Source organism: Martes martes (genome assembly GCF_963455335.1).
Source record: "Martes martes genome assembly, chromosome: 15".
In the NCBI taxonomy this organism is placed as follows: Eukaryota; Metazoa; Chordata; class Mammalia; order Carnivora; family Mustelidae; genus Martes; species Martes martes.
The window spans coordinates 61,816,343-61,835,278 of record NC_137903.1 but is presented as its reverse complement, the minus strand read 5'-3'; the positions used below and the strand labels follow the sequence as shown (position 1 = coordinate 61,835,278).

The window sequence follows — 18,936 nt, the reverse complement described above, 5'->3', positions numbered from 1 at the left end:
TTCATCAGAAATTGCTCAAAAAAGTAAATTATTTACTTACAATTTATGTTGATAGAGAGGGAAGTGATTTGGCTGTATTCCTTCTTCAAGTAATCCCTTCCGTTTTTACTATTTTAGCCTGCCCAATCAAGAAGTCAGAGTTGGAATGACAAAACAGGTCAAAAGTCGTCTAATTTTAATAGCATTTGGCATAGGAATTATTGCCCTAGACTGGAGCTGGATGTTGTTTCAAATGCTACAAGATTGAAGGAGAATCCAAGTACTGTGGGCATTGAACAAGTGATCAGTATTAAAGGGTTAAATCTTCCAAGGAAGTCATCCATTGTGAAGAGACCAAGAAATGGTATGTATTTCTGCTTGCTGTACATATTTTGAAATATTAGTGAGTGTTGCTCACATTTAAGAAATCTTTGCCAAACCCAAGATCACTGAGGTGTTTTTTTTTTTTTTTTTCCTATAACTTCTGTAGTTTTAGCTCTTAGATTTAGGCCTTTGATTCATTTTAGATTAATTTCTTTTATATGGTGTGAGGTAAGGATCAAGGTTCACTTTTTTTGTATATGACAATCCAATTGTTCCACCATTTGTTAAAAGATTGTCCTCTCCCCTTTGAATAGCTTTGGCACGTTTGGTGACAATCAGTTGATCTTGACCACATATATGTGTGAGTCTGTTTTGGACTCTGTCATTCTGTATCATGGATCTCTTGCTATCTTTATTTTGCCAGAGCACGGTCTTAATTATCGTAGCTTTATAGTAAATCTTGGAATTAAATAAAATAAGTCTAAGTGTACTCTAAGTATGAGTTTGTTCTTTTTTTGCAAAGCTGTTTTGGCTACTCTCTGTTTTTCACGATTCCATACAAATTTTAGAATCAGCTTGTCAATTGAAAAAAAATAGTTTTTTGAGTTGTTGATGGGAATTTAGTTGAATCCATAGATAGTTTGGGAGAATTGACTTCTAAGATTGAGTTTGCTGATGTAAGTCTTCTCTCATTTTGTTCAGCAGTTCTGTGCAGTTTTTAGTGTTTACACACATGTAATGTCAAATTTATCCCCGTGTGTCAGATTTTTGCTGCTACTGCAAATGATATTTTAAGTTTTGATTTCTAATTATTCATTGCTAGAAACCCAGTTGACTCTTGAACAACAAGGCAGGTCCTCTTATATGAAATTTTTTTCGTAAATACATTTTCTCTTTATGATTTTCTTAATGATTTCTTTTCTCTAGATCACTTTGTTATAAGAATATGGTGTATGACTCATATAACATACAGAATATGTGTTCCTTGGCTGTCTCTGTTGTCAGTAAGTCTTGCGGTCGGCAGTAGGCCCTTAGTAGTTAAGTTTTTAGAGAGTCAAAAGTTACAGACACAGACTTCTAACTCTGAGGGGGTCAGCCCTGAACTCTCCTGTTGTTCAAAGGTCAACTGTGGGATTGATTTTTGTATTTTTAATGTCCTGTTTGGCAGCCTTGTAAATCCATGTGTTAGTTCATAGTGTTTCTTTCACAGACTCCACAGGATTTTGCAGTCAAGTCACCTGCAGATAGAGACAATTGTGCCTCCCCTTGTCCAGTCTAGATGCCACTTATTTGCTCGTTCTTTGTGTATTTGTTCATTTCCTCCCCTCCTCTTATTTCTTCTTCTTGTCTTCTGGAACCTCCAGTACAATGTTGAACAGAAGCTCTGCGTGTGGAATGCCAAGTGTTGGGGGAAGGTGTTTTATTTTTATCGCAGAAGATGTGTAGAAGTAGAAAGACTGGGGCGCCTGGGTGGCTCAGTTGTTAGGCGTCTGCCTTCAGCTCGGGTTGTGATCCCAGGGTCCTGGGCTAGAGCCCCATGCAGGGCTGACTGCTCCGCAGGAAGCCAGCTTCTCCCTCCCCCTCCCCCTGCTTGTGCTCCCTCTCTCGCTGTGTCTCTCTCTGTCAAATAGACAAAATCCTTTAAAAAAAAAAAAAAAGAAGAAGAAGTAAAGAGACTGTAATCTGGTTCCTTCTCTCTTCTTTCCCTCAGACATGAATGAATGAAAGTCTAACAACAAAACAAGCCCTTTGCAGATCTTCTAGTTTGTGCTTTTGTGTTTCAAATTTAGGTGTAGATTATTCATGTTTTGTCAAAATGTATTGATTCCTTATGAGCGTAAATCTTTCCCTGGTAATATCTCTGGATCTTTGTTTCATCTTCCGCAATGGGAACTGTACTGCCTATTCACAAACATTCGTATACACTGTGTGCAGTAACGTACCAAAGCGCCTGGTGCACAGCAAGTACACTGGCATGTTTGTTTCATCCCTTCTGTTCCCACGAGGATAAGCTGTTCATTTTACGTAGAGAGCTCATTATCTCTCAGTTCTTTATGTCACAGCCTGCTTTGTTATAACTGCCACCTATCAATGGCTTTTGTGCCCTGAGCTCACACGCAAACACAAAATAAAGCAGTAAGCTTTTTCCCTCTTTTATTTGACAGCCCTTCGTGGATTTAGAGATTGCCATTATGACTGTCCTGAATTTCTTTTCCAAGCTAAAAGTTGCTTACCTACCCTGGTTGTGGTTTGGGTACAATACAAGTTTTCGTAATGGTTTGACTGTTACAATGAGTGGTTGTTGAAATGCAGTCTTCTTCCCACAGAGCACAGTAAATATTTTAGGATTGGGTCACTATTTCAGCCTGCACCCCGAGACTATGCTGGTATTATTGCAAACTATGATAACTGTTGTTAACGGTCCTGTTATTTTGCTGGCATTAATGAGTTTATGATCAAAATCCACTAGTTGTTGTTGAGGCAGGTACGGTTATATTTTTAAACTTAAATGTAGATTAAATTATCTCTACTAATGTCATCAGTTCATTATAATCCATTGTTCTACCCTTCTTGAAAAAATCTTTGTGTTGTCTACTAATAGATGGCCATTATCTGTATCACCTGGAAATGAGAGAAGTATGGCTTCTGGTGTCTCAGAGCTATGACTAAAACGTGTTTGCTTATGTCACGTTTAAGATGCAGACGTCGAGCACACCTAGGCTAGATTCCAGACCGTTCGCACTGCAAGTCTCCTATGGTCGTTCTGGCGCTTTAGTTTGCTGCAATTCCACGAAACTAATATCCTGTTACTTTGCTCTGCCTTGTCCACTAGGATAATATAAGAGACACCAAAGTGTCCTGCTCCACATGGAAACCCACGGAATTCCCCCAGATAACTAGTCTGACAGCCTTACCACAGAAGGAAAATGCGGTTAGCGTGGTGGGGCTGCTTCTTGGAGAAACCTAGCTGAGGATCCCGCAATGTTTATGTTTTCTTCTTCCCTAAGGGCTCGCAATTCTCTGCATAATAAACAAATAAGACTTTTATAAACAAAATCAAATTTGTGTCTTCTTAAAAATCTGTATTTTTAAATTGAAGGGATCTTCTTCTTGTCTGTAGTATTTGGTATCCCAGCCATTTTACTGATCTCCTAGGGCAGTGAGCACTCACGCCCGCATGAGGAGGAGCTGGTCAGGCTGAAAATTAGTTGTAGTGGGACTGATTTCAAGCTGGGTAATGAGGGTCCGAACTGGAGCACAGACTACTTCACCACGTGACAGTCACATACACTTCCAAGGCCGTAATGTAGCAGTTGTGTCTATAAGTGGCTGCTGGTTGTATTGGAGCTTTTGAAAATTCAAACAGGAAATCATACATCGACATATAAATTGCCTTAAATTTTTTTTTAATCAAAATGAAGCCATTAGTATCAGAAGTGTATAGGCTTACAGAATTGATTGTATCCTGAAATTTTGGTTTCAATAATTTCACATTAAATCATACAAAGGATTGACATTAAATATTAACTAATCTGTGAAATTGTAAAACACAGCTAAGGGATTTGTTTTGTTCTTTTTGACTCATTCTCGTATCTCCTTTGGGCTGCATCATTAGTAAGACTTCGTCCTTGGGACAGTGAGGTGTGGACTATAACGTCAAGGCTGCATCTCCCCACGGAACAAGGATTTACAGACCATTTTGTTTTTATTTAGAAGGGCTGTCAGAAGACGACCTGTTGAGTCAGTATTCCCTTTCCTTGGCGAAGAAGACCAAGAGAAATAATTGTGAAGATCCTAAATCCTTGAACCCTTCGGAAATGCTCCTGCCCGACCTGACAAATGGAAGTACCGTTAGAAAAAACGGGAGCGCGGCACCTGCAACGAGGAATAAATTCGCGGCATTTTTACGGAGGAAAAATGAAGACAGTGGAGCCGTTGTGGTCCCAGGGACCAGAAGCAGGTGCGGTTCATCTACATGGTGTTGTGTCTGTTGGGTCACCTACTCTGTCGGTCCTCATTCCGGTTGTCTTACCGAAACGCCGAATCTGGGTTGTGTGTGTGGAGGCCGGCTTCAGCCGTGTCCTGTTTGTGTCACATGTCGTCCGAGTCCAGACCGAAATGCACCTCTGGTCTCTTGAACATCTCTTCATACTAAAGCGAAATAAGAATTGTAACTTCTAGTTCGCATGAGAAAAACTCTGTGGTTTCCAGGGTCCTCTGCTTTTTTGTTTCTACTGTTTTTTTTTTTTTTCTTTAAAGCTAAAAACAATTTGCCAGAATAGTTTTTTGGGTTTTTTTTTTTAAGCTTTATTTATTTTAGAGAGAGAGGGAGAAAATGTGAGTTGGGGGGAAGGGCAGAGGGAGGGGAAACGAGACTCCCAGGCAGACCCCCACTGAGCAGGGAGCCTGAGATCATGACCTGAGCTGACAACCAAGAGTCAAGAGGCTCCACCGATCGAGCCGCCCGGGCGCCCCCAGCATAGTCCTACAAATACACTCAAATACAGACGCTGAAGTTCTCATGTTAATTGAGAACCTAATACCATACTGGGCATTGGAAAGGTCAGGGGGACGGGACAGGTGTCAGGTGCCATTACAAAGATCGGAGCCTCGACCTTCCGTGTGGGCAGAGGCATGGAGCGTGGGGGCCGCTCCTGTTTCTACTCGGGCCGGAATGGACGTCTGCCAAAGGGCGCTGACGGACCAGAAATGGGCGGCCAGTTCGTGGAAGGTTTGTAAGCCAGGCCAAAGAACTTGTAGACTTTCGAGGTGAGAGGAGCTTTTTGGGGGGGTTTTAATCCGGGGAGGGGTGTGATTTGATTCCTGTCTGTGACAGACCGTTCCAAGTGTGCCGTGAAGGATGGCTTCTAGAAGGCCTAAAGGGGAGCAGGAAGATCAGTCCGGCTGTTCTGTAGTTCCTGTGAGTGGCGATGAGATTTCAGAGTCAGTGTAATGCAGGGCTCAGGAGTTGGGACCCTGGGGTCGGACCACCTGGATTTGAGTCCTGTCCTGTTCACTCATGAGATGTTTGACTCAGGCAGGGTAATTTGCGGGTGCTTCAGTTTCCTCTTTTTGAAAAATGGGGCCAACAGTTAGGACAACGTCCGGGCCATCGAAAGGATTACATTTTGACTACATAGATGTGCCTAAAACAGTACCTGACGGCTGGTCAACACGCAGGGAATAACTCTTCCTCTGTGGCCGGGATGGTGGGACCACACCGAGCGGCAGGAAGTTGCAGTGTCAGAAGTTACTTGGGCCTGACTTAGTGGCCCTAAGAGAAAGCTGATCAGCCCCCGCATTCCTCTGAAAGACTGAGAATGGGTGTGTTTTTCAACCAGGCTGTGGCCTGTCTAACTGTGACGGTGGGAGACGGTCGTGAAGGAACCAACCGTGGGTCATCCCGGCACCTCACTGTAGGTGGCGTTTCAGACCCGTCTCCCATCGGGCCTTAGCAAGGAAGCTCTCCCGTCCCGGTTAAATGATCATTCTGATTTGGCCTTTTCTAGTCCCTCTCGTCGAAGGTGCTTATTACCGGTGGAATGTTGAAAAAGGAGGCTGCAGTGATGGAGAAGAAGGCATGATACCTGATACGTGCCAGTTACTGCATTCTGGAAAGTTGGCTTTCCTCACTTGCAGAAATCCCTGGAACTTGCGTTTCATTTTTCCATGTGGATGAAAATAAAATTTCCCTTTTCTGTCCTCCGATGTCCAGCTCTTCTCTGAGGACAACTGATGAGGGCCATGTTTGCTTATGTCCACATGACTGGCCTGGTCACCACACAAGCTTGCTCTGGGATATCCGTGCAAAGCGGCTTGTGTCCACTCTCTATATTTTAGGTAGATGGGTCACTGATAAATTGTGAAGAGATCCTTGGAGAAATGCATTTTTTTCCTCCATCAGTTTCCTGTGAAATAATAATTCTAAGTTTTTGATGTAGAATTTTTATTTATTTTTTAAGATTAATTTTTTTATTTATTTTAAAGATTTTATTTATTTATTTGACAGAGAGACACAGTGACAGAGGGTATACGAGCAGGGGGTACTAGGAGAGGGAAAGCAGGCCTCCTGCCGAGCAGGGAGCCCGATGTGGGGCTCAGTCCCAGGATTCTGGGATCATGACCTGAGCCGAAGGCAGATGCCCAACAACTGAGCCACCCAGGTGCCCCAAAGACTTTTTATTTATTTACTTGACAGACACAGCAAGAGAGGGAACAGTGGCAGGGGGAGTGGAAGGGAGAAGCAGGCTTCCTGCTGAGCAGGGAGCCCGATGCCGGCCTGGATCTCAGGATCCTGGGATGATGACCCGAGCCGAAGGCAGCTGCTTAATGACTGAGCCACCCAGGCGCCCCCTGATGTAGAAGTTTCTGACCTGGTGGTATAGCAACATCTAGTAACTAGATATGATTAAATAAGTTTTTTAGCTAATTTATGAAGTTGTTTAATACACTCTCTTATTCCTCACGGCAAAATTATGAGATATTCAGGGTCACTATTATTTTCTCTATTTTGGGTTATGACCTTGAGTCTCTGAGAGATTAAACCACTTTCCCGGGGGGTGTGGTTAGTACCGGCAGCAGAGAGTTTCCTAGTCTTCCTCAGCGAGTTGGGTCGAAAGGAGCGAACGGTCTCGTCGGCCTGGATGTGAATTCTCACTGTGTTGCTGAATTAGTTGAGGGATCTTTACACCCCACTGAATTACCCTGAGCTTCTTTATAAAATATGAACGATCAGGTACCGGAGGCTCTTCTGGAGACTAGCGGAGATGTATCAAGCACCTGACACAGTGCCCCGTCCCTAATATATATATATGCGCGAATTTATCATCACCCGCTCTGTGACGTGATTTACATTTACTATTACCTGCCTCATTAATGTAAGGCAACAGGAGCTATTAAATACGCCCAAGGTTGTCTCCGTCCCATCTGCTTTTTTGGAAGTCTGCTTTAACTCTTCTTTAGCAAGTAGATACTTATCCTAGAACCATGCCGTTTTATCTTTTGAGACCTAGAAATAGAAATATCCATTAAGCAACACTGTCGGCTAATTGGGAATAAGTAGCCATGATGTGGGAAGGGGTTCTGGCTTTTTTAATTCTTTAATTTCTAGCTGAGTAATTTTATAACATTGGAAACTGTCACTATAACTTCTCTTACCCATGAAATCCTACTTGGAAAACTATTTGGATATCACGGGGCTTCTGATTTACTTAAAAATGAATTATGTGCTCGGATCTGGAAGCTTCTGTTTTGTGCTTAATGTGACTAGCCGTGGACCGCTTCCTTCCGGCCTGTACCCACACCTCAGCTGGGGATTTGATAAAGGATAGAGAGGATTTTTTTCTCTCCAGCATGTAGTAAATATTCTCTTTATCATTTTGGATTTGAACTAATGCTTATAAGGCGGTAAATTCTCTTTAGGTTTCATATTTATCTGATCATATATTCTGGGAATTTGCTTTTTTTTTTTTTTAAGATTTTATTTATTTGTCAGAAAGAGAGAGGGGGGCTGAGCACAAGTGGGGAGTGGCAGGCTCCCTTCTGAGCAAGGAGCCAATGCAAGACTCAATCCCAGGACTGTGGGATCATGACCTGATCTCAAGGCAGTCGATTAACTGACTGAGCCACTCAGGCGTCCCTGAAAATGTCTTTTTTTTTTTTTTTTTAAGATTTTATTTATTTGTCTGAAAGAGAGAGGGGGCCTGAGCACAAGCAGGGGGAGAGGCAGGCTCCCTTCTGAGCAAGGAGCCCAGTGCAAGACTCAATCCCAGGACCGTGGGATCATGACCTGAGCCGAAGGCAGACTCTTAACTGACTGAGCCACCCAGGCGCCCCTGAGAATTTCCTTTTTTTTTTTTTTTTAATTTTATTTATTTATTTGACAGACAAAGATCACAAGTAGGCAGAGAGGCAGACAGAGAGAGGAGGAAGCAGGCCCCCCGCTGAGCAGAGAGCCCGACGTGGGGCTCGATCCCAGGACCCCGGGATCATGACCCGAGCCGAAGGCAGAGGCCTTAACCCACTGAGCCACCCAGGTGCCCCGAGAATTTCCTTTTTAACCTCAAAATTCTCCAAGTACATCTTCTCCATAATGATTTGTTTTTTCTTTTATATTGGAGTGTTTATAAGTGATTTTTTAAAACTGCCACACTAAGTAATACCTCTTATTAATACAGAATTATAGATGTGAAAGTCATAACTCAGTATTTACACTAGTGTAAATTTACGAAGTATTTATTTTAAAAGCTGGTAGAGTACGTACCACTACAAGTTCCCAGATGATTTGCTACTAGGAAATAAGCTAAGATAAAGAATAAGTAGCTAATTTCTTTCATTTTGCTTTTACAAAGTAAGAGACGGTAGTTGTAAATTGTTCCCTCCTAAATTGTTCCCTCCGTTGCATATTTCTGTAACTCTTCAAATACTTGATTGTCAGCCATGTGTCAGCCACTAGTGTAGATGCTGTGGATGGTACCTGTCCTTGGGGAGCTTCTAGTCTGTCTGGAAGTTTATTAAATAAAGGTTAGAGGGGAAAGACCTATGTGACAATTAGGTATAGAAGAAATACGCAAGTTCCAAGTACACATATGTAGAGAGGACTGCTTTTAGGAAATCCTATCTACAAATTCATTGTGTAAATAAATTCCTAAATGTGTGAATGTTGGTATAACCGAAATTTAAGCTTTCAAGATCTGTTTTGTCTTTATTTATGAAATTATGTGTTTATGAGATTTTTCCTAAAGAATCTAGGCCAGTTTTCATTTTCTGAATCTTAATCACCTTTGTGAGGAAGCTCTAAAATATTTATAGGTTCTTTCTGTTGTTTTTTCTGGTAGGTTTTTTTGCAGTTCTCCGGATTCTGTCGACTGCGTATCGGTGGAAGCAAGCAGCGAGTGCCTGGAGGAAAGCGCCGTCCCGGAGGAGGAGGCGGCGGGAAGTGAGTCAGAGAGTGTAGACGGCCGGGCCCTGGCTGGCTCGGACGGAGCCCTTAGCTCGGGTGATCCGACGGCAGACAGTGGAGCTGGGACCACTGACAGGGAGTCGCAGTCTCCTGACACCAGCAGGTTCACCAGGACCATTTCACCACCCACTCTGGGGACACTGAGAAATTGTTTCAGTTGGTCTGGAAGTCTTAGGGACTTTTCACGAACTGCGAGTCCCTCTCCCAGCGCAGCGTTGCAGCAGTTCCGGAGGAGGACCGATCCCCCCACCGCTGCGCCTGGCCAGAGGGAAGTGTCCCCTGGGTCGCAGTTACAGTGCGATGGGTCGGGTGATGAAGCCCTTCCCTTACGGCCCGCGGGGTGCTCTCCGCAGTCTCGGGAAAGCGCAGAATCATCGCCACATGGTGTAAATGCGGCAAAACTTTCTCAGCCTTCTAGGAAGGATTCAGATTCAGAGGTAAGCCACGTTATAAAGCCTTCGTTTTCAAATCCGTGTGTAAGAGAAAGTAGGGTGTTAATCACATCATTGGAGAAGTGTTGCCTATGTTTTAGAAATAATTGGCTGTCTGAATTTTAGATTAGATCTTGCTGGTAGAAAGTTCACATTTTGTCCATCTTAAGGCCTTCTCTGGATGTTCCTATTTTAAACTCTTGCACGTTTACCCTCACCCTGTATTTCCGGAGTCACTCCGTGCTCCATGGATAGGTTATCTCAAGCTGTGTGCAGTTAAGACGTAAGCAGAATGACACACTGTAATAAATTTGGTATTTATTTAATTCCTTAATATACTGTCAAATTCAGATAACATTTGAAACCTTATAAGGAAATGGCCTTCTTAATGTGCTGGCGTTCATCTGAAGCTTTGGTATCAGAGATGTGTTTTCATTTACTCGTATTCTTGCTACACTTCCCCTTCTAACAAGACAAAATAATAATACATGTGACTTTGTTTCTTAAGTTAATAAAAGCGTCCTAGCCACGTTTTTTCTTATTTAAAAAATATCAAAACTTGAAGTAAGTTAAATCAAAACTCAAAGTAAGTTCCGCTCATAAGCCCCAGTTATGTTCTGTTTTAAAATGATAGTTTCCTTTTCACGTGAGTCCCCTCCGTCCCAGCGGTACATCGTACTTCCTTCTGTCCTCACCGGCTCCGATCACCAAGTTGTAAGACAGTCACAGGCACAGTGCTACTTGACAGAGTTCTGAGAATCCCGAACAGTGAAGAGTTTCTAATAAATCAGGATAGCTTGTGTTTATCAAAAGGAAAATATTTTATTCAAGTTCCCAAAGGAGACGTGAGTTGTACTGGACTCAAACTGAAGGAAAAAAGCTAACTTAAAACAAATAGTTTCCACCTGGGGAAAGCAGAAATCAGTTAATATTATGGAATCCAAAATCTCTTCCATGTAATGTTTGAGTTTTGAAGAGTCGGGCGGCTTTCGAGACTTGGGCTTTTCTTGCTCCTTCCCCTCACTTTGGCTTCAGTTCAGCCACACTGGTCCGGAAGCCCCTGTTTCTTTTTCATATAAGCCCCCGTTTTAATACCATCATTTTCATTCTGTGCTTCACACCCATGCGTGCCCCCACAGCTGCTGTGTCTTGAACATCTTTCCTAAAAACACCCCCAGCTGTTTGCAAGAATGCTCTCAGCTCTGCCGAGCTCTTTCCGTTGGTTCTTTTTCCTTTCCTGCCTCTTCCTTCACTTCATCAGCGTTTCGCCGTGTGTTGCCGAGAAGCCTTCCCGGCTCACAGGCTGTGGGCTGGGCTTCCCCGTTTCTGGCTTCCGGATAACCATTTTTTCTATCTCTCGCCACCAGATGTAGTAAACTGTTAGGATAAATAAATTGTTAATTCTCAAAGAATTAGAACACTAACAGGTAACATAAAATTATAAAGTCTTTCTCTGAGTCAGAAAATCTTTCAGAAAGCCACAAGACTATTGGGCTTCATTTTTAACAATAGTTTTTACTGGATGGCTCTTAAGAAAATATTTCTCTAGTGGAGCCTTCCATTGGTAGTTGACTATGAAAAGCAACAACCATAGATTCTGTGTGTATTGAGTCCATTGACCCTATTTGGGGTGGATTAATCTTGGGACCTTACTCATGACCTTTATTTTAAGAAATTTAACATCCTAAACTAACGTGTAGACTACACTTTAAAAAAAGAAAGAAAAAGAAATGATTTATCCCAGAGTCACCACAACTGTTAGCTATGAGCAAGGAATATTGGAGTTTCCTAAGGTTACAAACCAGTTAATGAAGTATTTTTCACTTTGGGGTTATTTTTAAGTGTATAATACGGCAAAGAATCTCAAGATAATTTTTTTAAAAAAATCCTCTTGAATGCAGAATGTAAAGGCTTCTGAATCTTCTTTCATTGTCCTTTTTTATGTGACTTTTGTGGGAAGCCAGATTATTCTATCTGTAGAAAAGCTCTATGTGATGGGATAGACAGAGGTGAGATCTCAAGGTCACTGGGAAAAGTAACTACATTTGGCACAGTATTACTCTGCTCCTTCAAAGCAGATCCCCCCCCCTTTTTTTTCTTTAATGTTGAACACGTTACACAATTAAAAGATGTGACCATACTGGCTCAACTTTTTGTCGCTAGTAATTTATAAAAACTGTCAACCAGGTTTGGTTAAACCAATAACATTACAGTGGGAGATTTGTCTTACTTGAGTCAGCATTTTGAGAGGCTCCTGAAAGGGTTTGGAAAGCCTCCAAATTTAAACAGAGCCTTTATTTTATACAATTTTTTAAAAAACTAAAAGGATCTTGCTTTAGCTACAGGAAACTTGAGGTAAGCTGATAAACACCATTTCCACTTAGATTCGTTTTATTTTCATCTACTTCATGTTTTGGGGTTTTTTAAGATTATTTATTTATTTATTTGACAGAGAGAGAGAGAGGGAGATCACAAGTAGGTAGAGAGGCAGGCAGAGAGGGGGAAGCAGGCTCCCTGCTGAGCAGAGAGCCCGATGCGGGGCTCGATCCCAGGACCCTGAGACCATGATCTGAGCCAAAGGCAGAGGCTTAACCCACTGAGCCACCCAGGTGCCCCTCATGTACTTCGTGTTTTATATTTTTCTGAGAAATTACACTTTTATTTATACTGATTTTCTTGTTTTATTTGTTTCACGTTTTGTTGAATATGGGTTCATTGTCATAAAGAATCCACCATCAAAATCTAATTTTTTTTTTTAATCTGGGGGAATCTAGGAATCTGACTGCAGTATGAAGTCACTTGATAATCAAGGTAATCCGAAATCCAAGCTACGTTTATCTCAGCTTTTGAAAAAAGACACACTTCTAAGAAACAAGGTAAAACAAATACTTAATTTTTTTGGTAAAGATTTTTATTTATTTATTTGTTATTATTTTATTTATTTATTTATTTATATTATTTTATTTGAGAGAGATCACAAATAGGCAGAGAGGCAGGCAGAGAGAGAGGAAGGCAAGCAGCCTCCCTGCTGAGCAGAGAGCCCGATTCGGCTCGATCCCAGAACCCCGGGATCATGACCTGAGCCGAAGGCAGAGGCTTTAACCCACTGAGCCACCCAGGTGCCCCTACTTAATTTTTTTTAATTTCAGAAACAGTGTATATTTATTACCAGAAACTGAGAAATATCAACAAAATTAAAAACTAAAATGCCTATATTTTTATTTACAGGAAAAACATCTACTTTCAATCCAGTTAGGGCCATGTTTATGCCTGATTGCAGGTGGTAAAGTTGTGAAACCCTTATCTTCTCCTGCGGTATAAAGATCTTTTTTCCATGTGCTTCTGCAGATTACTTCTAATGACTGAACAATATGCCATTGTATGAATTTAGCAAATTCCCATATGTTTGTCATTTACCCTAACATGTTTTACTGTAGCAGACACTACTGCATCCAAGATCTTGTGGCTAAGGATTTGCGTACCATTTTTGATGGTTTCATAGGGATGAATTCCGTGGACTGGTATTACTGGTCCATACGATTTAAAGCTTTGATATATGTTGCCGAAAGACCTTTTAGAAACTGTATATCCAAAAAGCCAGGTTTTTGTTGTTTTTTTAATAAAAAAATATATAAATATTTCCATTGACTATATAAGTGAAAGCTTACAAGTTAAAGCATATTTTATGTGTTATATTAAATGTTCTTGCCCATTAATATGAAAATGCTCATTTCTAACTCAAAAATGCACAAAAGACCAAGTACAAATGGTTGATTAATATATAAAAGCGTGTGTGGCCCTCATAACTAGTCAAATAATGCAAATTAAAATAATGAAATATAATTTCTTACCTCTCGGATTTTCAAAAAATATTCTTAATTGTACTCATTTTTATGAGTGTAGAGTGAGAAAATAATCTCAAATTAATTGTGTGTAAATTGCTCTGCCATTTCAGAAAAGCAATTTGAACAGGTTTGAATAATTCAACCCAGTCAGTGCATTCTAGAACTCGAGTCTAAGGAAATAATGAGAGTTTAAGTACATGAATACTTAATCCTGCATTGGTTACAATAGTGGAAAATTGCAAAAAGCCTAAATATCTAAAAATAAGGGAGTGAGTTATTAAATACATAATAGGTTTTAGCTCTTGGGTGCTGGGAGTACAGGTGAATTTTTTTCTTTGTTTTCTCATATTTTTCCATAGTGAACAGATTATTTTTCTAATAGCATAAGAACTTTTTTAAAATTTGAAAAGAGGTCCTCATCTCATACTACATAAATATAAATCCTAAATAAATTAAAGATTTAGATGCAGAATATGTAAATATAAGACTCTTTGAGTATAAAATCTTTGAGTATAAAAGGCCTTTTCAGACCTACACTGCCTTGGAAAGGTATCCATATTTTTAAGTAAAGAGGCAGAACAGGAAGCAGTATGTATGGCATGGTGTTTTTGCTTAAGTATTCACAGTACTCGTGCGCACTGTGTATGTTTATATAATCATAGTAAATAAAAAGTCGAGAAAGATACCAGAATTACTTGCAGTGACAGGTCTGGATATGTAGAAAGTACTTTCCCGAAAGAAGTTATGTCTAGACCTTAAACTGTCATCTCACTATTATTATCATTATTATTATTCTTGCTCTCAGAAGTTTTTGTCAGGGTTTTAACTGTCACTTCTGTTTTGGTGAAAACTCCCCAGATGCACCTTCCCTCATGCTCCCTAATATCATCTTTAATATCTAAAATGAAACTCACCTTTGTTGTTGTTGTTATACCTCAAACCAGTTCTTCTCAGAACATTTTTTATTTTCATCTGCTACCTAAGATTATATTCTTTGTCATTTAGTTTCAGTATCTTCGGGTCCTTTTTCTCTATGACTGCCGGCTCGATCCTTCTCCTGCAGGGGGTAAAGAAAAACACATCTGTGCCTATCTGAATTCTAATGCTTCTGTCTTTGTATTATTTCTCGCTCGCTCCTTTTCCCCCTCACCAGTACCCTAAGTCAAGATGGCATCTGTCATGTGTGACCGATCCCGTTCTTTATCCCTCACCTGGCAACTTCATCAGTTGGGAAGCCTTGTTGTATATGCCTCACCCTTAACTATCCTAAAGAACAATAACAAAACGCTGATGGCTCCGTATTTCCCACAGGATAAAAATCAACCCTGGGGTAGAGGAAGCGCGGTGTCGATAGACATCTGTTTGAACAACCTACTCAAAAAAAAATTCACTTCTACATGTGAAAAGAACTATCCAAGATACAGTATTAAATAGAATCAACACATATTAAGTGGGAAAAAAATTTATATATTGCTTGTTGGTTACTTTTCTATTTTAATGTGCAGAGAGTAATTTGAAATTAACTAAAGATCGTTGCTTGGACAGAACGGTATTAAAAGGGGCATTTACTCTTCAGGTTCCTGGGCTGTATAAATCTAGTTCTATGGACAGTCTTTCTACAACCAAGATCAAGCCTCTGGTTCCTGCCCGAGTCAGTGGGCTCAGCAAGAAGCCATCGAGCATCCAGAAGAGAAATCATCATAATGCAGAGAACAGGCCAGGACTGCAGATAAAAATCAATGAGCTCTGGAAAAATTTTGGATTTAAAAAGTGAGTTTCCTTTTTACTTATTCTAAGGATAAATTATTGTTTTTTTGTAATTTCTTTCACTTTTCCCCAATTCTTTCTGTTTTCATAGGAGTCGATTATGATTTCTCTTACCCTAAGAGAATTATTTTCCTCTATTCTCTTTAGCTGACTCTTTTAAGTATATTTAACTTCATTGTCTATGCCTTCATTTAGTGAAAAGATGGCAAACTAAAAATCCTCAGTTCTTGATCTATCTTTGGGGTCGATAGTTAAGTGACTTTTTCTGGCCTGAGTGTCTTGCCTGCCTTCCTTTTGAATCTCTCAGGATTGTAATGAGAATAAAGTTGTTTTAGATGTGAGGGTGGGAAGATAATGCTGTATCATATTTCTTGATTTAAAGCAATTTTTTCCCCTAAATCATCACATCTGAAATGGGGAAAATCACTGAGCATATGTGATGATGGTGCCAGATTTCTAATGTGTGGGGCAGACACTGTTTTAAAAGAGCTGACCCACTGTATATCTGCCTTCCTTGAGCCACACAGTACTTCCTTCTGTTAAATTATAAAATTAGTCTCAGAGTAGCTACAACTTATAATTTATTCTCCCGTTCTTCTCCATAGAGCAAATAAATATGCTAAGAATAGATGAAGGGAAGGTTACATGGGTGGTGGGATTAAACCTTATCTAATAGAAATGTTGTCACAATCAGATGAGATGGTAGGAGCAGAAACACTTTGTAGATAAGTGCTGGGCACAATTATTTATTTATTTATTTATTTGAGAGCGAGCGAGAGAGCGTGTGCATGGGAGAAGAGGCAGAGGGAGAAGCAGACTGCCTGCTGGGCAGGGAGCCTAATGCAAGGCTCGATCTCAGAACCCTGAGATCATGACCTGAGCCAAAGGGAGACTCTTCACCTACTGAGCCACCAGGCGCCCTCTTTGTTCATTTTAGAGAAGCCCTTTGCCGGATACCTAACTTTTAATAACCACGGGTTTTTGTTGGGTTGTTTTTTTTTGTTTTTTTTTTTGTTTTTTTTGTTTTTTTTTTTTTTTTGAGTGCCTCATGTTGTGTTTCCCATTTTGTTATACAGTACTAAGAAGTCGAGAAGGTTGAGGTTTAATTAAAATTAGTGATTTTTACTACTCCATCAAGAACTGTTTTTCTTTGTATGTTCCGTTAGCCACTGTTTGATGTAGTGTTCAGTGCTTCGTGAGTTACGGGTAACACCCAGCGCTCATCACAACACGTGCCCTCCCTACTACCCGTCACCCTGTGCATTGGCAAGTACCTGGCACTGGGGAACACAGCTGCTGCCAGTATTTATCGTGCGGTTTGGAGCTGGCGTCCTGATTCATGCCGAGTGCCAGTCGCTTTCATTCAGTTTTGCTTTCGGATCATCAGTACACATGTCAGCACAGTGGAAAAGGCAGATAAAGTCTAAATATTATTATGAAATAGTTTTAATCTTGTAAACTCCCTGAAAGGGGGTCTTGGGAGTTTTTCGTGGCCTGTGGGCCACACTTTGAGAGATGCTACTGAAGAGAAATCGTATTCCCAAATGCCTTTTAGAAAATAAGACTGACTTGGCTTTTTGTTGGCTAGAGATAGAATTACCTATGTTCTCTTCATAACAGGATGAATTTTTATAGACTTAAGCTCCTTTCAAGGCAAAAAATAAGTTGGAAGAGAGAGGAGTAAAAGATAGGGCTTAAACCTTCCTCGTGCTTCACTTGGGTTCGTGCTTAGCCAGACTTGAGAAGGGTGCGAAGGAGAGAGGAACTTGAGTTTCTTCATTGGAATCGTTCTGCCTTAGCCGGAACACATTTAGTAGTGGCCTTGCACCTGCCTTGAAAGGTGATTTAGGGAGCAGGAAGGGGAGCTAAGAAGCAAAACTCAAATTTTGTAGTGATACTCGGAGGAGACCCTGAACGTGTCATATATTAAATTAAGACAAACTGAAAGGTCTTATGTTCTTCATATACCTTTCTTTGGTCTAGGTAGATTATTCTCTAGTAGTTAGTACTCTAAAAACACCAATTCCTTTTATTATATTTTGCAGAGATTCTGAAAAGCTTCCTTCTTGTAAGAAGCCAGATCCCCTGTCGCCAGTCAAAGATAACATCCAGCTAACTCCAGAAGCAGAAGAGGATATATTTAACAAATCCGAATGCCTGCGTGTTCAGAGAGCAATATTCCAATAAGTGCAGGCAGCTGGGAGACTGTTGCCTGCAAGAGAATATCAATCGGAAGTGCTGTTTGGGAATCAGCGATTACCAGACTGAAAGATTAATTGTAGACACACGCGATTTTTTAAATAGAGTACATTTTATATATTAACTATGTAATTATTTCTTTTGTTTAGCTTTTTATATTTTCGTAAGAAGCTAAGTAGAGAAATTTTATTTTTGATGGGTTTTGGACGTTTTGAGGTTTTGGGGCAAGTCCTCTGGAATTTAGAAAAATCTGCTCTAAAGATGTCTGTCATGTTGTCACATGTAAGGATGGTAAATGAAAAGCCCACAATTCCGTAATCATTTTTATCCCGGAGGGCATCACTGCATTTCTCAAGCTTTAAATTTTACCCCCTGCCTTTCCTGTCTCTTTCAGCGTTGAACTGAAAATAAAGTTGCTGGCATGGGAGGGGTAGCTGGAAGGATTAAAGATCATTGCCCACCTGGACAGTGCTCTGTTACCCCTGAAGGTTTGCTTGGGTTATGGATTGACAGTGAAGGAAAACTGCTTTCAGTATCCTGTGAAAAGAACTACTTATATTGTTAATATTCTTAAACTTCAAAATAGCCTGGTTTTTCTACTATGTCTTTTTTAAAGTGTGGACTGAAAATCCCTTAACTAGAATCTTACATGTTGATGTAGGATCCTAAAGCGTCAGGGTCTGTGATGTGTACATCCTGCAAAGACATAGGCAGGTACCTGGAAGGAGAACCAGCCACGCAAGTGAATACTAGGGGAAAGTGGGAGATAAGGAAGGATGGACCTGGCAGGACACAAACGCGTGACCTGAGAGACAGAGGGTAAAGTAAGGGGATTCGGAGCGTTTTGATTTTTAAATAAGACGATAGAGGACTCTTGGATAAAGAATCAGAGTGGAACAAAAAACCTAAGTTATAAGAAACGGCATAAAAGTTGTAAAAGAATTAAAAACCAATCTGAAAAAGACCCAAAGAACATAAGCAAATTCGAGCTCTCTATGAATGTTTCCTGTTCTAGAACAAATTAAGAATGTGACTCAAACATTGTCTACAAATATTTCTCTCTTCGCCCACTTAAAATGCCACTTAAATGACAGAAAAGGAATAAAACCGTATAAATCCATAAAGGTTAACAGAGGAAGAGACAGCAGGCAAGGACACAGATGGGTCAGTGGTAAGCGGTTTAGCAAAGAAATGATCAGTTCTGCGGTGGTGGAAGCCAACAGGAAGCAGACGTTAAGATGGGCTTGGTAAATGGGGACATGCAGCTTCCTGCAAGCCAGACTCGAGCTGAGTCTGAAAATGGAACTGCTGAAAACCTCCAAAAATAGTACAGGAGGAGGGGAAGACGGCAACAAGGCCATAGTTTGCGTCTCTGAATCCCCACATAACAGCAACTGGATAACAAAGTCAAAAACCTGTGAGCAGCACT

General features: G+C 40.7%; 1 protein-coding gene across 1 annotated transcript in view; it reads left to right on the top strand.

Annotated features, from left to right (window-relative positions):
- The window catches only part of EXO1 (exonuclease 1), a 35,515-nt gene extending 17,041 nt beyond the window's left edge, over positions 1–18,474 (top strand). The window contains exons 10-15 of the mRNA XM_080824002.1: positions 118–343; positions 4,018–4,264; positions 9,141–9,702; positions 12,471–12,572; positions 15,118–15,311; positions 17,354–18,474. Coding sequence (XP_080680128.1) covers positions 118–343; positions 4,018–4,264; positions 9,141–9,702; positions 12,471–12,572; positions 15,118–15,311; positions 17,354–17,495 — 1,473 coding nt within the window. The 3' untranslated portion in view covers positions 17,496–18,474. The remainder of the gene's footprint in view (positions 1–117; positions 344–4,017; positions 4,265–9,140; positions 9,703–12,470; positions 12,573–15,117; positions 15,312–17,353) is intronic.
- Positions 18,475–18,936: the final 462 nt, after the last annotated feature.